Source organism: Peromyscus maniculatus, chromosome 23, assembly GCF_049852395.1.
Source record: "Peromyscus maniculatus bairdii isolate BWxNUB_F1_BW_parent chromosome 23, HU_Pman_BW_mat_3.1, whole genome shotgun sequence".
Taxonomy (NCBI): Eukaryota; Metazoa; Chordata; class Mammalia; order Rodentia; family Cricetidae; genus Peromyscus; species Peromyscus maniculatus.
Genome location: NC_134874.1, coordinates 50562154 through 50582246, shown reverse-complemented (window position 1 = coordinate 50582246; position 20093 = coordinate 50562154). Strand labels below are relative to the sequence as shown.

General features: G+C 51.0%; 1 protein-coding gene across 5 annotated transcripts in view; it reads left to right on the top strand.

The window, feature by feature from the left end:
- Arhgef18 (Rho/Rac guanine nucleotide exchange factor 18) overlaps positions 1–20093 on the top strand; it is a 107850-nt gene that overhangs the window by 33480 nt on the left and 54277 nt on the right. For 4 of the 5 annotated variants that reach the window (XM_076560504.1, XM_076560503.1, XM_006970201.4 and 1 more), the window contains exons 5-10: positions 566–680; positions 1586–1643; positions 1990–2034; positions 2779–2856; positions 3167–3269; positions 3792–3933. In XM_076560504.1, coding sequence (XP_076416619.1) covers positions 566–680; positions 1586–1643; positions 1990–2034; positions 2779–2856; positions 3167–3269; positions 3792–3933 — 541 coding nt within the window. Of the gene's footprint in view, positions 1–565; positions 681–1585; positions 1644–1989; positions 2035–2778; positions 2857–3166; positions 3270–3791; positions 3934–6929; positions 7066–20093 lie in introns of those variants that run through there. The other variant, XM_042268352.2, reaches the window with a different exon arrangement.

The following is a 20093-nucleotide window of genomic DNA, read 5'->3' as shown; positions in this document are numbered from 1 at the left end:
TTAAAACAAAACTGGTAGATTATGCTTTGAGGAATGATTCCCACAGATGTCCTCTGGGCTTTACATGCAAGCACACCACACACACACACACACACACACACACACACACACACACACACACACAGACAGGATAATCTTAGCCATAAATGTTACCAGTGGTCTAGGGAAAAGGAACCTGTCCCCTTATCCTGAAGCCTGAGCCAGGTGTAGAGTCCCCTTTCCTAGGGTGCAGCCTGCAATGAAAGAAACATGGTTGGGGTCTGCAGCCAGGGAAAACAGAGAACTGAGCTGGTGGCTGATGCCTGGGGAATGCATGCTTGGGACTACGGTCTGTGGCTGGGACATCCTTGTCCCTAAACATGAGCCATGGTTGGGGGGACTTCCCATTCATATGGATTTGAGCACCACAGCCTCAAATATTGCTAAGAGTTCTGGGAAAGGCTTTACAGTCTGATTGAGTAGAGGGCGGCCCTAATGTGGCTGGAAGCTGGAGCTGGGAAAGGAGGCGTGGTGCCCGGGGTGCCCTTGACCTGGGGCAGGGCAATTAATCCTGTTCCCTCAACAGGAATGTAGCTACCCTGAGAAAAGGCTAAGATCCAAGTCGGTGCCTGTGTCCTGTGAGGAGGTCAGCTGTCTGGAACTGGCTTCTGGCTCAGATGTGTCCTCTCCACCTGTACAAGGTAGTCAGGCCCAGGAATGCTTTTGGGCATCTCAATGACTGAGGCAGGGTGGAGCTCCATGGGTAGAGCCCCAGCTGGATCTCAGGGAGGACAGGAGCTATGGAGGGAGCGCAGGGTCACTAGGGCAGGAAGTTGGCAGTGCTATGGGTCCAGAAGAGGGCATCACCTCCGGCGTCTGCCATCTGCCTTTCTCTGGGGTGCCTCTAGCTCCTCTTCTTCCTCCTCCTCTCATCTCTGCGCCCCTCTCTCCTTCACTCCTTTTTTGTTTTTGTTGGTATTAATAACGTGTGTGTGATGTGTTGGGAAGGATGGCCACATGCCACAGCACACATGTGGAGGTCAGAGGACAGGGCTGCTTCTTTCCTCACACTGTGTGGGTCCAGGGGAGCAAGCACCTCTACCCACTGAGCCATCTTCCACCTGCCCCTCTCTGCCCCCCCCCCCCCCCCCGCCTCCTCCGCTCCCTTCTTCCGTCCCTCCTCTTCCCGCTGTTCCTCTCTCTGCCTCTCTCTCTTCTCTTCATCCTCTCCTTTGCTCGCTCTCTCCCTCCCTCGCTGCTCTGGCTCTCTCTCCATTTCCCTCTTGGACTCTGAATCTCTGACCACATTCCTTTGTCGCCACTCAAACTGTCATACAAGTCCACCCTGCTCTTCTGAGTGGGTCCGAGCCTCCCTGGCTTTACTCTGAAAGAAGGAACAGTGGGTGTAGCTCCTGAGTGTGCCTGGGAGAGTCGGTTCAGTTGCACAGACCGGTTAAGACGGTCCGTGGCTTCTTCCCGTCTCTCCTCCCTGAGACATTGCTGGTGTTATAGGTACAGCCTCTTATCCTTCCGGGGCTGGGGTGGGCAGGTGTAGAGCTGGACCCTTGCTCATCCCTGTGTCCCCTGTGCTGGGGACTGATTCTAGGCCTTGAACCGCCTGTGCTAGAGAACCTGGAAAAGGACCATGTGGAGCCAGACCATGTGTGAGTGTCTGCCCCACACCAGACAGAGGACCCCACAGGACTGCAGGGGGGAGGTGGGTAGAGGTGAGGGGGGGCAGAGGACGTAACTGCTGCTTGTAAGCAGCCCTGCTGGGGCTGCGGCTCATTTCATAGAGTGCTCACCTAGCATGGCTGGACTCCATCCTTAGTACTACGTAAACCAGGCATGCGGTGGTGTCTCCCTGTCACCCCAGCACTCCGTGGGTGGAGGCGGGAGAACTGGAAGCGTTCAAGGCCATCCTCAGCTTGGAGGTCAGCCTGGTTAGAGTGTGCACGGGGGCCTAGGGTCTGGTCATGGTGCAGATGTTTGTAACCCACCCTCCCCTAGGTTGATAGTGCAACAAGTGCTTCAGGAGCTGCGACAGTACCACGGGTAAGTGGAAGGGAGCTGGCGTGAGGGCCGGGGGCCGGGAGAGAGACGGGGGTGTGGAAGGGAGTGGGTGTGAGGGCCAGGGGCCGGGGGAGATGAGCAAGTGTGAGGCCAGAGGGAGAGATGGGGGTGTGGGGTGTGGGGGTGTGGGGGTGGGGGTGTGTATGCATGAATATTGGGGGAGGCCATATGAGGGACAAGTATGGGCGTAGACGGGGCAGCAGACAGTTCCGGGGATCCGGTAGGAAAAAGAAAGGATGGGTGTGACAATAATGTGCCTTCATCCGGGTTTTGGGGAGATGGGGAGGCAGAAAGATTGTGACTTTAAGGCTCACTTGGGCTACGTAGTGAGACTGCCGAAGAGAAGGAGAAGGAAGGAGGGAAGAGGGGGAGGGGAGAAGGAAGAAAAGAGAAAAGAGGAGGAGGGGGAGGGTGCCGAGGAGGAGGATGGAGAGATGAGGAAAGGGAACCTAGAGGAGAATGACACCATCGAGAAAAGGTGTCCGTTTCCTGAGATCGGTTAGAAAACTTTCCCGGTGTGCTCATGTGGTCCGTCCAAGACACAGCACCACCGCCCTCTGCTGGACAGCCTGCTGTCATGTCCGTGTGCGGCCCACAGTCGCTGGTGGGCCCTCAGACGGGGCCCCTGAGATGCGCCTGTACCCTGAAGCCCTGGGGATGCAGAAATGAAGGATAAGGACTCGGTGGCCTGAGAACTTAGACGTCTGTCCCGCTCTGCTCCTACAGGGCCCGTCAGCGAGCTCACATGCCCGTCAGCCCTGGAGGAGCCCACTCCAGCCTCACCTGGTTTGAGTTCTTGTCTGAGTAAGCACAAGCGGCCATTGGTGGCTACAGCAGGGCCTTTAGGCCAAGTCCCCTAAAAGCTGACTTCACCTGGAGAGCAAAGGCTGAGACAGGATAATCATGGGTTCAAGGACCGCCTGGGCTGCAGAGCGAGAGGAGGGGAGGGACGGGCAAGGAAGGAGGGGAGAGGAAAAGGAGGGAAGGGAAGGGAGGACGGGGAACTGGGAACCACAGGCAGGGTCACATAAGGGGGAGATGGATTCCAGGAGCACCTCCCGGAGTGGCCTGAGAGTGGCCTGGAGCCCTTTGTCACCTCCTTCCCACCCTCTAGGAGTGAGGACGGTGGGGGCAAGAGCGAGAAGACAGACAAGAGCACCAGAGTCAAGCGCAGCCTGAGCTCTCTCCGGAGCAGGGTCACCAGGCAAAAGGAGAAGGTGAGTCAGGAACCCCGGGATTCAAGCCAGGACTGGATATGGGGAGGTGGAGGGCACAAAAGGACCAGATGTAAGTTCTCCAGCTCTGAGGGGAAAGGTATCGTGGCAGTCTGAGGAATACCACACAAAGTCACATCCAACAAACCTCACACAAGAGATGCTTGGGGAGGGAAAGACCCAGGAGGTGACTGCCTCTGCTCAGGTGAGAAGCAGCAGAGAACTGAGCAGAACACAGGGTTTATATAGGATTTCCTGTGTTCAGGAGGGAGGGGGGGCCGGTGGGGGGCAGGCGGGGGTGGAGATTTCCAGGGTACTGATTGGTGTGAGTTCAAGCCCAGAGCTTGGGCTTTTTGACTGTGTAGGGCAGTGGCTGGGTCCAGCCATTAGAGCAGTTAGACTGTTCTGTGGGTGGAACCTGGTGGTTGGGGGTCCTCAGGGGAGAGGCTGGCCATTCGTGTGCTTCAAGGGGCTTATACCAGAATATGCAGAAGACGTCCTGAGACCCACCATTGTCTTGTGCAGGGGAAGAGTCCCACGCATCTAAAGGATAAGATTCAGGACGCTCCAGGGAGGCGGGAGTGTGTCAATGGGCACCAGCTGGTGCGAGGAACCTTCCTGGGCCACTCGAACTGTCCTCTGTGTGGCAAACCTTTGCTGAGCTCAGGTGAGTCCAGCACCGTCCACCCACCCAAGCGGGGCGTCGGCCCCCTCTCTTCCTTATGCTCCTCCATTCTCTGGTACATTCTGACTCTATTTCACCGGTGTGAGCAAGTATCAGCAGCAGCCTGGGGAGAAGCAGAGGGACCAGTCAGTCTCTGAGGACCATGACTCAACTTTGGCCTTGTAAAAAATCCAGCAGCACCGGGCGGTGGTGGCGCACGCCTTTCATCCCAGCACTGGGGAGGCCGAAGCAGGTGAATCTCTGTGAGTTCGAGGCCAGCCTGGTCTACAAAATGAGTTCCAGGACAGCCAGGGCTGTTACACAGAGAAACCCTGTCTCGGGGGGAAAAATCCGCAGGACCTAGACTCAGGCAGGGTATTTATCTGATGTGGTGATAGAACACCTGGTACTTAGTGGCTAAAATCTCAGAATTATTTTGTTGTAGTTCTGAGGCCTGGCTGGCCAAGGTCAAGGTATCTACAGGGTGTCAGGTTCCTCCCAGCTTCTGCTAGCTCTGCAGCTTGTGACGGCATCATCCTGCAAAGTTCTCACTGGGGTCCCAAACGCTCTTTCCTTTTTCTTTCTGTGGTATGTGTGTTTGTTCACGTGTGCACCTACCTATAGGTGTTCATGTATGCTATGCGCACCAAAGGGCAACCTTGGCAGGCCTTCCCCATGTGCCCTCCCATCTTGTTTCATGTGTGATGTGTGCACAGGTTCATCCATGGACACGTATGCACATGTGTGCACACGCATGCAGAGGCTGGAGATTAATTCTAGCTATTTCCCTCTATCACTTCTTTTTTGAGACAAGGTCTTCACAGAACCTGGAGCTTGCTGATTCAGCTGCTGCCTGCAAGCCCCAGGGACCCTCCTATCTCTGCCCCTCAGGCTCAGCTCATTCATTCATTCATTCACTCATTCATTCACTATTTTACGTGGGTTCTGGAGGATCGAACTCAGGGCCTGGTGCTTGCAAGGAAAGTGTTTTTACTGACCGTATCATCATGCCAGCCTCCAAGCTCCCTTCCTCTAAGGCCCCCATCATCATGTTGGAGTCGGGACTCCATTATGAAGCTCATTGTGAGTCAGGATAAACACATGTGCAAGAGCTTGCACTTTATTTACTTTTATTTTCTGTGTGAATCTGTGTGTGAGTACAGAGGTCAGTTCTCGTCTCTCACATGTGGGTTCCAGGGATAGAATTCAGGTCATCAGTCTTGGCGGCAAGATCCTTTGCTGAGCCATGGTCTTATTCTGCAATAAGGGAAGGGATGGGGCTATAATATGAATTGAGAGGAGACAGTTCAACCCAGAGCATGGAGTTTCCTCCCTCTGGGGGCTGTCCAAATCTGCTGGGCTGGGCTGGCGTGAGTCTGTGCTTAGCAAACAGTCCTAGGTTCTGGGAATCCCCAGGGAGAGAGGACTCTGATTGTCACCAAGATTTAGAACATTGCCCCTTTGAAATCAAGCCAAATTTTGAAGAGAATTAAAGAGTAGGTAGTACGGTAGTTGCCTTTTAGAAAACATGTGTGTGGTTTTGGAGATGTGGATCCGCTGGTAGAGCATTCCTAGCATGTACAAAACCCCGGACTCCACCTTCAGCATGGGAGGTGCATGTCTGTGATCCCAAAACTCAGAAGGTGGAGGCAGGAGGATCAGAAGCTCAACACTGAAGTAGGTTAGATAGTGAATTCAAGGGCAACCTGAATACATGAGAGTCTATGGTGTGTGTGTGTGTGTGTGTGTGTGTGTGTGTGTGTGTGTGTGTATGCAGTTTGTATAGAGTATTTAAAATCAAGACTCAGGCAAGTTCAAGGTTCAAGTACATGACATCAGCACTATTGGCCTTTGAAAGGGCCAAGTAATTCTCTTAGAGCTGGGCGCGGTAGTCCCAGCTACTTGGGAGGTTGAGACAGGAGGATCGCTGGAGTTCAGGAGTTCTGGGCTGTAGTGCGCTATGCCGATCAGGTGTCTGCACTAAGTTCGGCATCAATATGGTGACCTCCCGGGAGCGGGGACCATCAGGTTGCCTAAGGAGGGATGAACCCGCCCAGGTCGGAAACGGAGCAGGTCAAGTAATACTCTTAGAACAATGATCCCGACCAACTAGGCACTAATAGCACCTGCCTAATGTTTTGAGAAAATGTCTCCAAACATTGTCAAATGTCTGGAGTTGGTGCTGGGCAGAGTAGCCCCAGGTTACCTGAGACTACTAGGAGGCCCTAGGTGTGCATAGACTTTGAAGGAAGAACAACAGACCTAGAGCCTCCCAGACACCGATGGCAGGCTTTTCTTCATCATCTGCCCCCTCCTTCTTTTCAAAGTGTTGTTCTGCTAGTTACAGGACTATGGATGTCCTGCCTGTGGCTACTACTGTTTATTATAGTTGGGGTTGGAAGGCACTTGTATGTAATGGCGTATGTGTGGTAGAGGTCAAAGGACCACTCTGTGATGACCGTTCTCGCCTTCCAAGATGGAAGTGGATCCCTGTATCCAGTCAGGTCATCGGGCTGCTGGCCAGCCTGTTTTCCTGCCGCCCCACCCCAATGGGGTCTTTGATATGCTTTTCAGTGTTCAGCAGCTTGTTTGCAGGCATCTTATGCTTCCTAGGGGTGTGTGTGTGTGTGTGTGTGTGTGTGTGTGTGTGTGTGCGTGAGAGAGAGAGAGAGAGAGAGAGAGAGAGAGAGAGAGAGTTTATTAAAGAAGAAAAGGGTATGCCTAAGCAAGGGACAGGACTGTGAGACTTAAAAGCTGGCAGTAGGTGATACTCTACTAGCTTTGGGGATTTTTGTTGTAACTTTTCTTTCTGTTCTCTTTTTCCGTTTTTCTATGTGTTTGTGCGTGTGGTGTGTACGAGCGTGTGTACCTGTACACATGCATGTTGAGGTCTGAGGTTGATAAAAGGATAGACCCGGCTAAGTGCAAAGTCCCCAAGTCCCAGGTACCTGGAGGAGCAACCTCTTGACGGGGCCCTGCCCTCTTCCGGGCCCCGCCCCCTGGGGACGGCCTACGCACGCGCAGCTTGATCTCGCACGGCACACCGCTTCCGGCTCCTGGGAGGCCGGGCGGAGGCTGCCGGAGCGACCCAGGAGCCAGCGGGGCAGAGAGCGGCCTGTGGGGGACCCTGCGGAGGTGAGGGGGCCGGGGCGATTTCCGCGGCGCAGGAGCCGGGGATGGGGACCCTTTGGAAACGTTTGGTAGACAACATACTCCCAAAGCGGCCTCAGGGCCGTTCGCGTCTCCCATGCAGGTGACCTCTTCATACAAGGGGTTTCCAAGTGGAGAATGTGGGGTGCAGTGGTGCAGACCATACCCAGCCACCCTGTCTCAGTGCCGTGGACGCTGCAGCCACCTTTCCTGGAAAGGAAAGAGAAAAGCCACTCAACTAAATGCAGCTCTTTGCTCCTAGCCTGGGGATACCAGGGCCAGGGTCAAGGGTGGAGTGTCCCCCACAGCAATTCCTTGCACCACTTTAGGCCCTCCAGGAATCTCGACACCTTTGCCCGCCAGCGTTTGGGTGCAAACCGGGCGTGTTTTGCTTCTTGCTTTCTAAATTCCTTCCGGGCTGAGAACTCAGCAGGTGCGCTGCAACTTTGATTGCTCGCAGCCAAATTGAGAGATTTGTTGTTGCTGTCCTCTCCTTATCTTCTTTTTTAATTACCTGTAGCTTGGTAGAAGAAACGGCTGGCCAGGAGGGGGAAAGTTCCTCCAAGTTTATCACTGAAGCAGCACGTCTCTCTCCGTCTTTCCTCAGTTCTGGGGCGTTGGGATCCGCGTCTGTGGCGTTCAACGGCCTTTTTATTTCTTGTTGAGCGTGTGCACACAGCTTGGTGAGCAAGAGCAATTTGAAGACGAAGGGGTTGTGTTTTTTGTTTTGTTTTTTGCAGGTGTCTGGATGAATGATTAGCCCTTGAACTGTAAGGAAAAGACGTCTCTGTCACGTCAGACCTGGGGGGTCTGGTCCCAATTCTGTCATGGGCCATGTAACATCACCAAGCTTCAGTCTTCTCGTTAAAATGAGAATACGGACTAGATGTGGGTTGGGGGGGTGGGGTGGGTAATAAGTAAGGGATGTATTGGAATGTCTGGCATATGGTCCATGCTCAGTGTTACATAACCTGTGCATATGAACCTGCTTCCAGACCCCGGATGATCTTATCGTTGTGTGCGCATGATGTGTGTGAGTGCGGGTGCCAGAGGACAACTTCGGAGTAGATTCTCTTTCCACTTCTCTGTGAGCTTTGGGATTCGAACTCAGGTCACCAGGCTTGTGCTGCACATACTTTTGTCCGCTGAGCCATCTCTCACCCCAAGCCTAGATTGTTGGTGGTGTGAGTCCAGGAGAGTTGGGTGTCTTGGTGGTTTGGATTGGATCAGGAGTTTGTCCTGTTTGTCCCTGTTTGTTACGCCTGTTGGTCCCCAAGCCCTTCTCTGGGGCAGGGGCAGGACGTCTAAAGAAATGATTCGTCTTGTAAAGAGTTGTGTTTTATACCATTTATTTACTTGTATGGTGTTGCGGCTGGAACCCAGTTCCTTGCGTACTGGGAAAACTCTACTACTAAGCCACCTCCCCAGCCCCTTATTTCCATTATTTATTATTATTTCCTGGAGGTCAGCAGGCAGTTTTGTGAAGTGGGTTGTCTTTCCACCTTTCGCAAACTGGCACAGCTAGAGTCTTACCCCACCCCAGATTGGCCTTGAACCCCTACTTCTCAAGGGCTGGGCACCCAGGTTGTTTCTAGTTTAGTGTCACAGGTTAGAGAAATTCCGAGGGTCTGTGGTTTAAGTTCACTGGTGAATGGCTCCGGACTTGCTCCATTGCCGTGGCCCCTCGGCGGTTTCTTGCAGAGCTGGGTGTAATTTGCATTCTTGTCACACAGTAGCAATTTGGCCACTTGCACGGCTTACCCACCCCAGGCACCCTGGCTGTGGCCAGCAGCTGGGCCTCCCTCCCTGTGTTTATCTACCACGAGTTTAACATAGTTCTGATCTCCTATCACGGTCTCCTTCATTTCTCCCATCCTGGGTCATGTTTCCATTTCTCCCAACCCCATCTGTGACTTTTCAGCAATTTTCACCTCCAGCTGCCTTAAATTATTTAGAGCCCCAAATCCTGTCTAAACCCGAGCACTTTGTTTCTTTGTTACTTGTTAAGTAAACACTTTCCCTGCTGAAAGGGACCTGGAGCTGGCTGGTTACCTTGTGACAAACCCTCTCCCCAGGTGCAAGACTTTCCAGGGGTGGCTGTGGAGGGACTGGGAGGAATTTATTTTTAGGGGAGGAAAGCAGCTAGAAGAAAACAATGTCCTCCTCCCTGCGAGCTTGGTGCGTCAGCCCCTGCAGCTGTCTCTCCCGCACTCGGTCTCTTTCTCATTCAAATCAAGTTGTGAGTAAACTGAACTCAGCCGGCTTCTCTGCCTTTGTGAGTAAATAGAGTCATCCCTTCCATTAAGTGTGAAATGTAGTTAGGCTCAACAGGAATGTGGTTCATTTGGTGAGTGCTTGTTCTGAGCACAAAGCTGGACTTCCATTCCCAGCACTGTGGAAGCCAGGGTGTGGTGGTTCGTACAAGCCTGTAACCCCAGCACTCGAAACGTGGAGGCAAGATGACCCGGAGTTCAAGGGCTTCCTTCGCTCCACAGTGAGTTTGAGGCCATCCTGGGCTACATGAGACTCAGTCTAGAAAAACAAAGTATTAAAAGCAGATACACTGATTTGTATCATCATATCTCCGGGGGGGGGGGGGCGGGGGGGGGGCCGCAGTTCTAAAGGTTCTGACAGAACATGTTTAAGAAACAGTATGTGGAGCCGGGTGTGGTGGCGCACACCTTTAATCCCAGCACTCGGGAGGCAAAGGCAGGCGGATCTCTGTGAGTTCGAGGCCAGCCTGGGCTACCAAGTGAGCTCCAGGAAAGGTGCAAAGCTACACAGAGAAACCCTGTCTCGAAAAAAAAACCAAAAAAAAAAAAAAAAAAGAAAAGAAAAGAAACAGTATGTGGTTACATTTTCACTATGTCAGGGTGGTTAGGATCAAATGTCAGCTGGGTGCTTGTAGTGGTGGGTAGGGTGATTGATGGGTCACTGTGCCCCTTTGTTACATGGTCCAGGAAGTGCTAACTGAAGTTTGGGAGAGACGGGGACTTGTGAGCGTGGCCCTGTTCCGCAGTGGTTGCCTGACAAGTATATGCTGCAGGATCCATCCTTCTAGCCAAAAGAGAGAGGAGATAAGGGCAGATGGGAGGATAGAGGGATTGAGACCCTCTGTACTTCCAGTAGGAATGTAGAATGCTGTAGTTGCTTTGGAAAAACTGATTCTACAGTCTTGAGACTAAACCTAGAATTAAGGGTCTAACCCAGAGAAAGGAATACAGAGCTCTATAAAAATGTAGAGCAAGGCTACAGGAGGGGCTAGATGGGTACGGGTGCTTGTTGTGTAAGCATGAAAACCTGGGTGAAGATGTTTATGCACTTGCGTTTAAAAACCGCAACGAATAGAAGCCAAGAGTTCTGTTTGTGCGCAACTTCAATCCCAGCACTCTGGGGACAGGATGGGGTCTCTTCGAGGCCAGCTGGTTCTTCAAGGTGAACACCAAGACCTCCAAGAGCTGCATAGTGAGACCCCCGTATCAAACAAAAAACGAGGTACACACACCTCTAACCCCAGTGCTGTGCGTGGGGGTGGAGATAAGAGCTGGGCTTGCTGGCTGGCTCCCAATGCAGCCCCAGGTTCAGTGAGAGACTCTGACTCCAGAGCAGGACACCCAACCTCCTCCTCGAGCCCTCCACGAAGGTCCCTGCACACACACGCAGGTGCATACACCACACAAAAATGCTTTGGGGATTTCTGGTGAGAACTCGTCCTGAGAAACCATCAGAAGTTGGAAATGCATTTAAAGCTGGGCCCATTCCTCACAAATACCGCATGTTTTACCAAATGTGTAGATCCTTGTTTCTAATTGTTAAATATATATATATTCCAGGTGGGAAACCAGAAAGGGGCCTGTGAGACGGGGAGGCAATAGAACACGTAAAATAGTGAAAGTGGAAGGAGCAATATTGAGGGTGGGAGGGTGCATTGGAGAAGGTGGAGTGGAGAGCTACCGGAATTAAGTGTGAAAATGTCATAAAGAAACCTGTTACTTTGTGAGCTAAGCTTTTAACTGTGTGTAGTATGTGTGTGTGGAGGGTGTGTACGTTTCTGTATACAGTGTGTGGGCATGTGTAGAGGGTCAGTGGATGACAATGTGGGGAAATCGGTTCTCTCCTTCTACCATGGTGGTCCTGGGGATTGAACTCAGGTTGCCAGGTTTGGCAGCAGATACCTTTACCCTCTGAGCCATCTCCCCAGCCCTATGAGATAATTATAAAAAAGAGAGGGAGGGAGGAAGGGAGGGAGGGAGGGAGGGAGGAAGGAAGGAAGAAAGGAAGGAAGGAAGGAAGGAAGGAAGGAAGGAAGGAAGGAAGGAAGGAAGGAAGGAAGGAAGGAAGGAAGGAGAAAACCTGGTCTGGTGGCACAGGTGTACCATTCCAACTACTTGAGAAGCTGAAAAGGAGGATCATGAATCCAAGGTTTTCCTAGGCTACAGGGTGAGTTTGAGGTCACCTCAGGCAACCTGCTGAGACACTGTCTCGAAGTAAAAACAGTTCTGCTGTGGTTGTAGACCAGTGGTACAGTGCCTACCTTATAGTCATGAGGACCTAGAAGTCTAGTGCAACCCAAAGAAAAAAATACATTGTAATACAGTCTAGCAAGCAGCATAGTATAGTTTCTTTTCTAAAGTTTTATTCATTTAGTGGAGGGGGGTGCACATGTCTGCCCCGGCACTGAGGTGGAGGTCAGAGGACTGGGTGGAGTCAGTTGTCTCCTTCTGTCCTGAAGATCAAAGTAAGGTCATCAGGTTTGTGCAGCAGGCACCTGGATCTACCAAGCCATCTCACTGGCCCTGAAGTACAGTTTCTATTGGAAGGATACATACTGCTTTTGTACAGTCATAAAGCTGAGAAATCCTAAGACAAACCGTTGCAAGCCAGGGTCCATCTGTGCACAGACATCCCTAGGATAGTTCGTAAAAGCCCAGTAATGGAAATAAACCCAGATGCCCATGCTAATCTGAGGGATAAATAACATATATAGCCCATCTCTATGATGAAATGTTAATCCAGCAATGAAAAGAAAGCTCTGATACATAAGTGAACTTGAAGTGTCCAGAGTGGGCATTTCCCACAGACACAGTGGAATTGTGGCTGCCCATGGCTGGGGAATGGCAGCTAAGTTAGCTTCTGGGTGTCTCTTTGGTGAACTGATGGTGATTGGGGCAGCAAGGTGGCTCACTGGATAAAGGCACTGTCGCCAAGCCTAGTAACCTGCGTTTGAGTCCCAGGGCTCTGGAGGGAGGAAAGAGCCAGCTCTTTTGTGTTGTCCTCCACATGTGGACTGTGGCACATGTGCACACAAATATGTCAATGTGTTTAAAACTGATGGCAGTTAGTGAATTCAAGACTGAATGTACTGGGAGGAAAGGAACTGGAAACACAGTGCAGTGTGTGTGTGTGTGTGTGTGTGTGTGTGTGTGTGTGTGTGTGTGTGTGTGTGTGTGTGTGTGTAGATCAGGCGATAGCCTCGGGTGTCAGTCCTCACCTTGTTTGAGGTAGGGTCCCTCTTTTGCTGTGGCATTCACAGAGCTAGTTGACTTGTGAGCTACCCGGGATTACAGATGTACATTGCTGGGTTTGGCTTTACCTGAGGATCTGAACTCAGATCTTCATGCTCACACATCCTGCACTTTGCCCTCGGATTCATCTCCCCTGCCTTGCCGCGGGTTTCGACACTGGTCTGGAGCTCACCAGGTAGGCTAGTTTGGCCGGCCAATGTACCCCAAGGAACCCCCAGTCTTAGCCTCCCTAGTGCCAGGATTACACACATGTGCCACCACATCCAGATTTTTTGCGTGAATTCTGGTGTCAAACTCAAGTCCTCAGGCCTGCTGGGCAAACACTTTACCCCCTGGGCCAGCTCCCATGGGATGAACTATTAAAAACAGTTTTCATACATGTATTTATTTGTTTTGTGCACACGTGCACTGCCCCGGTTTGTGAGTGGAAGTCAAGAGACAGCCTGCAGGAAGTTCTTTTCGTCCTCCATGTGAGTTCCAGGGATCAAACTTGGCAGCAAGTGCCTTTACCCACTGAGACACCTTGCTGGCCCTGGGACAGAATTTTAAGGAAGAATTTGAAACTAAATAAGCCGTAAGGTAAAGGAATAACGATTTGGAGAACTGTAAAGAAACACCGATGAGTAGACATCTTGGCATGGCACTGTTCTCTCTCTCTGGAGACTGAAGCTAAAAAATGCTGAGTTCAGGGTCAGCCTGGGCTAAATAGTGAATCCCTGTACACTGGGAGCAAAGTCAGTTATAGACTTAGATAGTGCCCCACAGGAGAAAGTTGCAAAGTCTGTCCATTGTGGCAAGGGTTAAGGCAGAGATGTGAGGTACTACCCACATGGTATAGCCCTGGTGGGACAGATGCTTACTGGACATGGCCAACAAGTTCCAGGGATCTACCTGTCCCAGCGCTGGAGATTCGAAGCCAGGTCCTCATGCTTCCCAGCTGAACCATCTCTCCACTCTGAAACCCCCGGCTTCTAACCTCTGCCAGTTACCACACGGTGAGGTTTTCACCGTGTACAGTGCTGTCCCAGCATTTTGAAGTTCGGGTGGTAGAGTTAGACTCACTTAATCCAGAGAAGGAGGAGATGATGAAGGTGCCGGACTCTCTAGAACAAATCTGAACCTGGGCTCTGCAGATAATCTATAAAGAGTAGACAGGGTGAGGGCCACTAGGTGGCTCAGCAGGTAAAGGTGCTTGCTGCTAAGCCTGATGATGTGGAGCGTGTATTCCTCCCACCACCACACACACGTAAAATACATGTAAAAGGATACATAAGTGAGGTCACTGTGGTGACACATGTATATAACCTCAGCATGTGGGAAGTAGAGGCAGCAGGATCAGGAGTTCAAGATATCTTCAGCTTCATTATGGTTCAAGGGCTATCCCACGCTACATAAGAACCTGCCTCAAATAAATGAATAATAAATAAATGAATGAATAAATAAATGTTTCAGTCTGTCAAGGGCCATCCCGTGCTACATGAGAACCTGCCTCAAATGAATGAATGAACTAACAAATAAATGTTTCAGTCTGCCAGATACTGTCCCTGCTGTTTATAGTTCTCCCAGCTATCACCTTCCAGGGGCTGGTTAACAACTGAGTGGTTAGAGTTTAATCATCAGACCCAGAACCCATATAAATGCAGGATTGGCAGCACTCCTATGACTCTGGCCTCAGAAGGCAGAGTTGGGGATCCCTAGAGCAAGAGCCCTGGGTTTGACTGAGATTCTGCCGTCATGAGTAATGTGGACGAGTGATTATGATTCCCAACGTAACCCCAGGCCTCCAAATGCTTGCTCACAGGGGGACACACTCACACACATATGTGTACCCACATGTATAGAAAACATACATATACACACATACGCACCCATACACATGAAAATGGAAGCCGAAAACAACCAAATATCAGCATTATCAAATATAAAGATAGCCAGACGTGGTGGCCCCAGCCCATTCATAGACTGAGGCAAGATCACTTGAGCCAGGATTTGCAACCCCACTTGGGTAACACAAGACACTATCTCTTTAGAGACAAGGGTGGGGGAAGAAGATATCCCTCCCACCAGCCACCTCGTCATAGCCAGCTCGCAGCCTGACCTTGATACACACACAGGGTATGTTAAAATATATTCAAGCTCACGCCATTGTAGCTTTAAAGAATGCTAATGAAGGCCTTTGCAAGGTTCTGGAATTTTCCGACCATAGGAACTGGCTGCTGACTTACATCTAAAGTTTTTTATTACATTTTTATTGATTTTGTATGGGGAGCTTGTGTGCAGGTCACATGACTTGTAAGAGTCGGTTCTCTCCTTCCACCTTCTGGGCCTCGGGATCAAACTCAAGGGGCCAGACTTGCGGCCAGCGTCTTTACTCACTGAGCCGTCTGCTTCCCCGCTGCTGACTTACGTGAATAGTTTATAGCTGGCTTTTTAAAAAAAAAAATTAATATATGGGACTAAAGAGATAGCTCAGCGGTCAAGAGTGCAGGTCACAACTGTAACTCCACTTCCAGGGGGTCTGGCATCCTCACACATACATGCAGGCAAAATATCAATGCACATAAAATAAAAATAAAGTTTTAAAAAATTTAATATTTAGTTTTATTTTATGTGTATGAGTGTTTTACTTGCATGTGTGTCTCTGCACATTGGTGCCCTGTGCCTGTGGAGGTCAGAAGAGGGCATTGGCTACCCTGGAACTGGAGTTATGGACAGTTGTGAGCCTCCATGTGGATGCTGGTAGTTGAACCCAAGACTTCTCTGCAAGAGCAGCCAGTGCTCTTAGCTTCTGAGCCATTATAGCTGGCCTCCTTAGGCTTATAGGGATGTGAAGATGCTCAGAGACCAAAGTACCTGCTTCCTTTTGGAAGTTTAGCACTCTGGAACTTGGTGATGGTTCCCCATAGTTAATCCACTCTGCACTTCATTCTAATCCCTCCTGCTGTCAGGCATAATAATGGGTGTTCTCTCACCTCTGGTGATCCCTGCCTGGGACATTTTTTTGATGGTGGAAAGTTGGCCCTCCCTCCAGAACAAGCTAATTAGATACAGTAGAGGGACCAGCAAACTACTTCTGCTAAGACCCAGGTAGTACGCACATGATCGAGGTAGCCAAGAATGTGGACGGGAGAGGCTCTTGAAGTCTCACCCCTAGCTGAGAAGTTACTGTCAATTGGTGGTTGCCAGGGGAAGGAGAGTTGGTTTTCTTCAGGGATGTAGTCCCTGAGGGGTCCCTGTGGTACCTGAGAGGTCCAGTCATCCAGGTACATGCTGGCAACAGTAAGTGTACTCCATGGGTCTTTAAAAAAGAGAGAGAGATAATAGGAAGTTGGGAGGAGAAAGTGGTAGTGGGAATTGAAGAGCTGGAATAGAGGAAGAGGGAGATGAGGTGGAATTGACCAAACCATAATTAGGAAAAAGAGCCAGGCAGTAAAGGTTTTAGGCTGAGGGCACAGCGTCCATTGCAGCTGCTCCAAAGCAGCTGCAGATTATATGCGACTGAGTGGATGTGGCCACATTCCAATAAAAAGATTATTTACAAATTCAAGTGTCTGATCCATGGATCATAGTTTGTCAGCACTCATAAGGGTGAGTGGGGGAGTGTGTGTGTACATGCATACACTTGAGAGAAAGTGCATGCTGGTACTCACATCCATACACACAAACATGCAATGAGTTCAATGTCCAGTGTCCTTCTCAGCCACTATCCACTTCTGTTGAGTTTTGGTCTTTCACTGGAACTCACTGGTGTGGCTAGACTAGCTGACCAGCAAGACCTCACTCAGGATCTCTGCCTATCTCCACCTCCCCAAAGCTCTGCACACTTACCGGTGCACACTTCCACAACCTGGCTTTCTATATGGGTGCCTGGCATCCAGACTGTGGTCCCCAAGCTTGTACCACCCCAGCCATCTCTCTGGCCCATAGAATTGGCCTTTCTACAGTTCTGCCTCTAGGCTGTGTGGCTTTGTAAACATGGTAAAGCCTCAGATTAGGAGGAGGGCAACTGGAACCTAGGGTCTCGGGAGCTGAGTAATGGTGGGTCCGCCTTTCTTCCAGGGATTTTTTTTTCTGCTGTGGTGCATGTTATCTAGGGGTGGGTTACAAAGAGTTCAGGTACTACCAGGTTATTTATGGGAGGGGGAATGTGGAGGTCAAAGGACAACTTGGGGGAGTTAGTTCTCTGCTTCCACCATGTCAATCTTGGAGATCCAACTCAGTGTCGGGCATGGCGGCAAGCCGGCTTCCCTGCTGAGCCATCTTGCTGACCTGCCACCAGACTAAAGACAGTTGTTCTGTTCCTTCCTTTGGAAAGATTGACTTATGTTGGGCAAGTTCAGACCAGAGCCTGCCTCCCATGGCACCTTTCCGGGGTTCCCCTGCCCTGACTCCGTTTGATGTATCTTTTTCCAGAAATGGAATGAGTCAAAGGACTCACTTCTAAAGTCACCAAAGGAAGCTGGTCCCCCAGGGGGAGGGGCATCTTGTGTGCACAGTTTCTGCTCTGCTCCCGCTGAGGACAGAATGCTTTTCTATTTGCTGAAAGAAAAAAAAACCCTCTGACTTCTTCAAGTGTCTGATTCCCTCTGCCCTCCTCCTGGCCACCTCTGCTGACACATGTTCTTTATTTCACTCATGAAGCTTGGCCCTGTCTCTCTGTTTCGTTCTAAGATTTGTTTTTACGTGTGACTGTTTGCCTAAGCATAGGTATATGCGCCATATGCGTGTAGTAGCAATGGAGGCCGGAAGAGGGGATCAGGTTCCTGGAACTGGAGTTACAGGCAGTTGTGAACCACACAACGTGGGTGCTGGGAACCGAACCCCAGTCCTCTGCAGTGGCAGCCAGTGCTTTAACCGCTGAGCCAGCTCTCTAAGCCCTCCCCTTTTATTTGTAAGGCCAGAGGGGGTTTTAGAAGCTTTGCTGTGCAGTCACTGTCGCTGAACCTGTCTTCTCAGAACCAACAACCTTCATGAAAGCTATTTCCAGACACTGACGGGTTTTATTTTACTGCATTTATTTACTGAGTGAGTGGCAATCAGATGATAACTTGCAAGGGTCACTTCTCTCCTTCCACCATGTGGATCCCGAGGATAGAACTCAGGTCGTTGGGCTTGGAGGCAGCACCTTTCCCCACCCATTGGGTCTTCCTGCCACCCAGTTTTGATTTTGAGCAACCAGTTGACATAACCTTTTAAAAGATTGATGTCCAGTACAGCATAAAGCAGAAACCAGGCATGCTAATGTCCACCTGTCATCTCCGCTGTCTGCAGGTAGAGGCAGGAGGATCAAAAGTTCAAGGTCATCCTCGGTTACATAGTGAGTTTAAGGCCAGCCTGGGCTATGTAAGGCTCTGTCTCAGAAAGCAGACAGAAAAGATTCCCAGAAGGGGCTTAGGACTTGTCTAACGAGTGCAAAGCCTTTGGTTCCATCCTCAGCACCACGTGAGCTGGGTGTGGTGGTACACCTGTAATCCTAGTACTTGAGAGGTGGAAACAGGAGAATCAGAAGTTCAAAGTCATCTAGGCTACATAGAGAGTTCAGGACCAGTGTGGGCTACATGAGTCCTGTGTACTGGTGTTTGTATGCATGTGTGCACAAGTGCATCCATCCAGGTGTGTACATGGGGGCCTGGAGAGGACATCGGGTGCCTGTCCTATCCCTGACCACTTTGTTTCTTGAAACAGGATCTTCCACTGGAGCTAAAGCTGGATAAGCAGCTCCCAAACTTCAGAAATCCCCCTGCCTCTGACCCTCTCCACCCTAACACACACTGCCACACCTGGCTTTGTACATGGATGTTGGATGCAGGAAATTCAAACTCAGGTCTTCGTGCTTGCACACCAAGTGTGTTAGCCCCTGAGCCATCTCTCCAGCCCAAATGTGCAGTTTAAAGGGCAAGCTGGGACCACTGAGATGGCCTGACAGCTTAAAAACACACCCTCGCCGGGCGGTGGTGGCACACGCCTTTAATCCCAGCACTCGGGAGGCAGAGCCAGGTGGATCTCTGTGAGTTCGAGGCCAGCCTGGGCTACCAAGTGAGTTCCAGGAAAGGTGCAAAGCTACACAGAGAAACCCTGTCTCAAAAAACAAACAAAACAAACAAACAAACAAAAACACTCACCCTCAAGTCTGACAGTCTAACCCAGTACTGTTCTTCAGACCCACATAGTAGAAGGAAAGAACACACACACACACACACACACACACAAAACCATGTTTTTGTTGTTTTAAAGACTGGAACCCACACTTCTAATCCAGCACTTGGGAGACTCATGAGTTCAAGTCTCCCCTGGGCTACATAGCAAAGTCCTGTTTAAAAACAATGTGTAATAATAAAAATAATTACATGTATTTATTGGGGGGCAGTGTCACAGTGTGCACCTGGAGTTCAGAGGCAGCTTGCAAGAATTGGTTCTCTCCTTCTACCACATGGGTTACTGGGGATTGAACTCAGGCTTGGCAGCAAGTGCCTTTACCTACAGGGCCATCTTGGTGTTCTGATGACGGTGATGACCATGGCAGGAAAGGCAGGCTACAGGCTTGAGCCTCAGAATCCTTATTGAAAAGCCCTGTCACCTCAGCCTCCTACCCGCTCTGGAACATGGAGTCCACCAGCCGTGGAAGCCGGTTGGAGCGCATGCATGTGGAAATCTGCTTGGCTCCCATACTGTGTTCTTGGGGGACGTTTCGAGGCGGGCACAGGGCTGCTGAGATTATTCTGAGCTGACTGGCCTCTAGCTAGGCCTGTAACAGGGTGGATGAAACATCTTCAAACTGCTTATTAGTGAACTGTTATCAGCCTGAGAGGAGGCCGCCCCAGGCCAGACTTGTGCAGGGGCGGGCTAAACCTTTGAGAGACTTGAGGGAAGCAAGCCTTATCAAAGCCAGAGGCTGCAGGCTGGCAGGCTGATCTGAAAAGCTTCCAGCCGCTTACAGAGTTGCCTGAGGCCAGCAAGCTGGACCTAGGTGTAAAGGAGCCCTTGGAGCCCCGCACTGAGTCTAAGTGAGGTCTTCCCAACCCCAGCGATGGTCTGAGAGCTGAAGAGGCTGTGGTGGGCTGCCCCGGGGAAGCTGTGGAGCGGTATCCCTCACTGAGATAATCAAAGGCCCCTCACTGAGATAATCAAAGGCGGTGGGACAGGAACTGGGCGCTACCCCAGTGAGGGGCTGGGGGTGTGGCCTGGGTAGAACCTACATAGAATCCCCCAATGTGGAGCTAGGGGCGTGGCTTGGGTGGAGAGAGCAGGTGGGCCTCACATGTGGCTAAGGGGGTGGAGAACCTGTCTCACACGCATGAGGTCCTGGGTTCCATCCCCGCGTTTGCCTGCTTTTCGCGAACACCATCCTTGAGAGTTGTCAGTGTGCGGCTGACCCCTACATTGTCTCAGGCACTGTCAGGGCTTCTAGACGTGGGTGTCCTGGGCCTTCCTGAAGGCAGGAACTCATCACCTTTCCGCTCCCGTCCCCGACTCTCCCTTCCTTCTCCA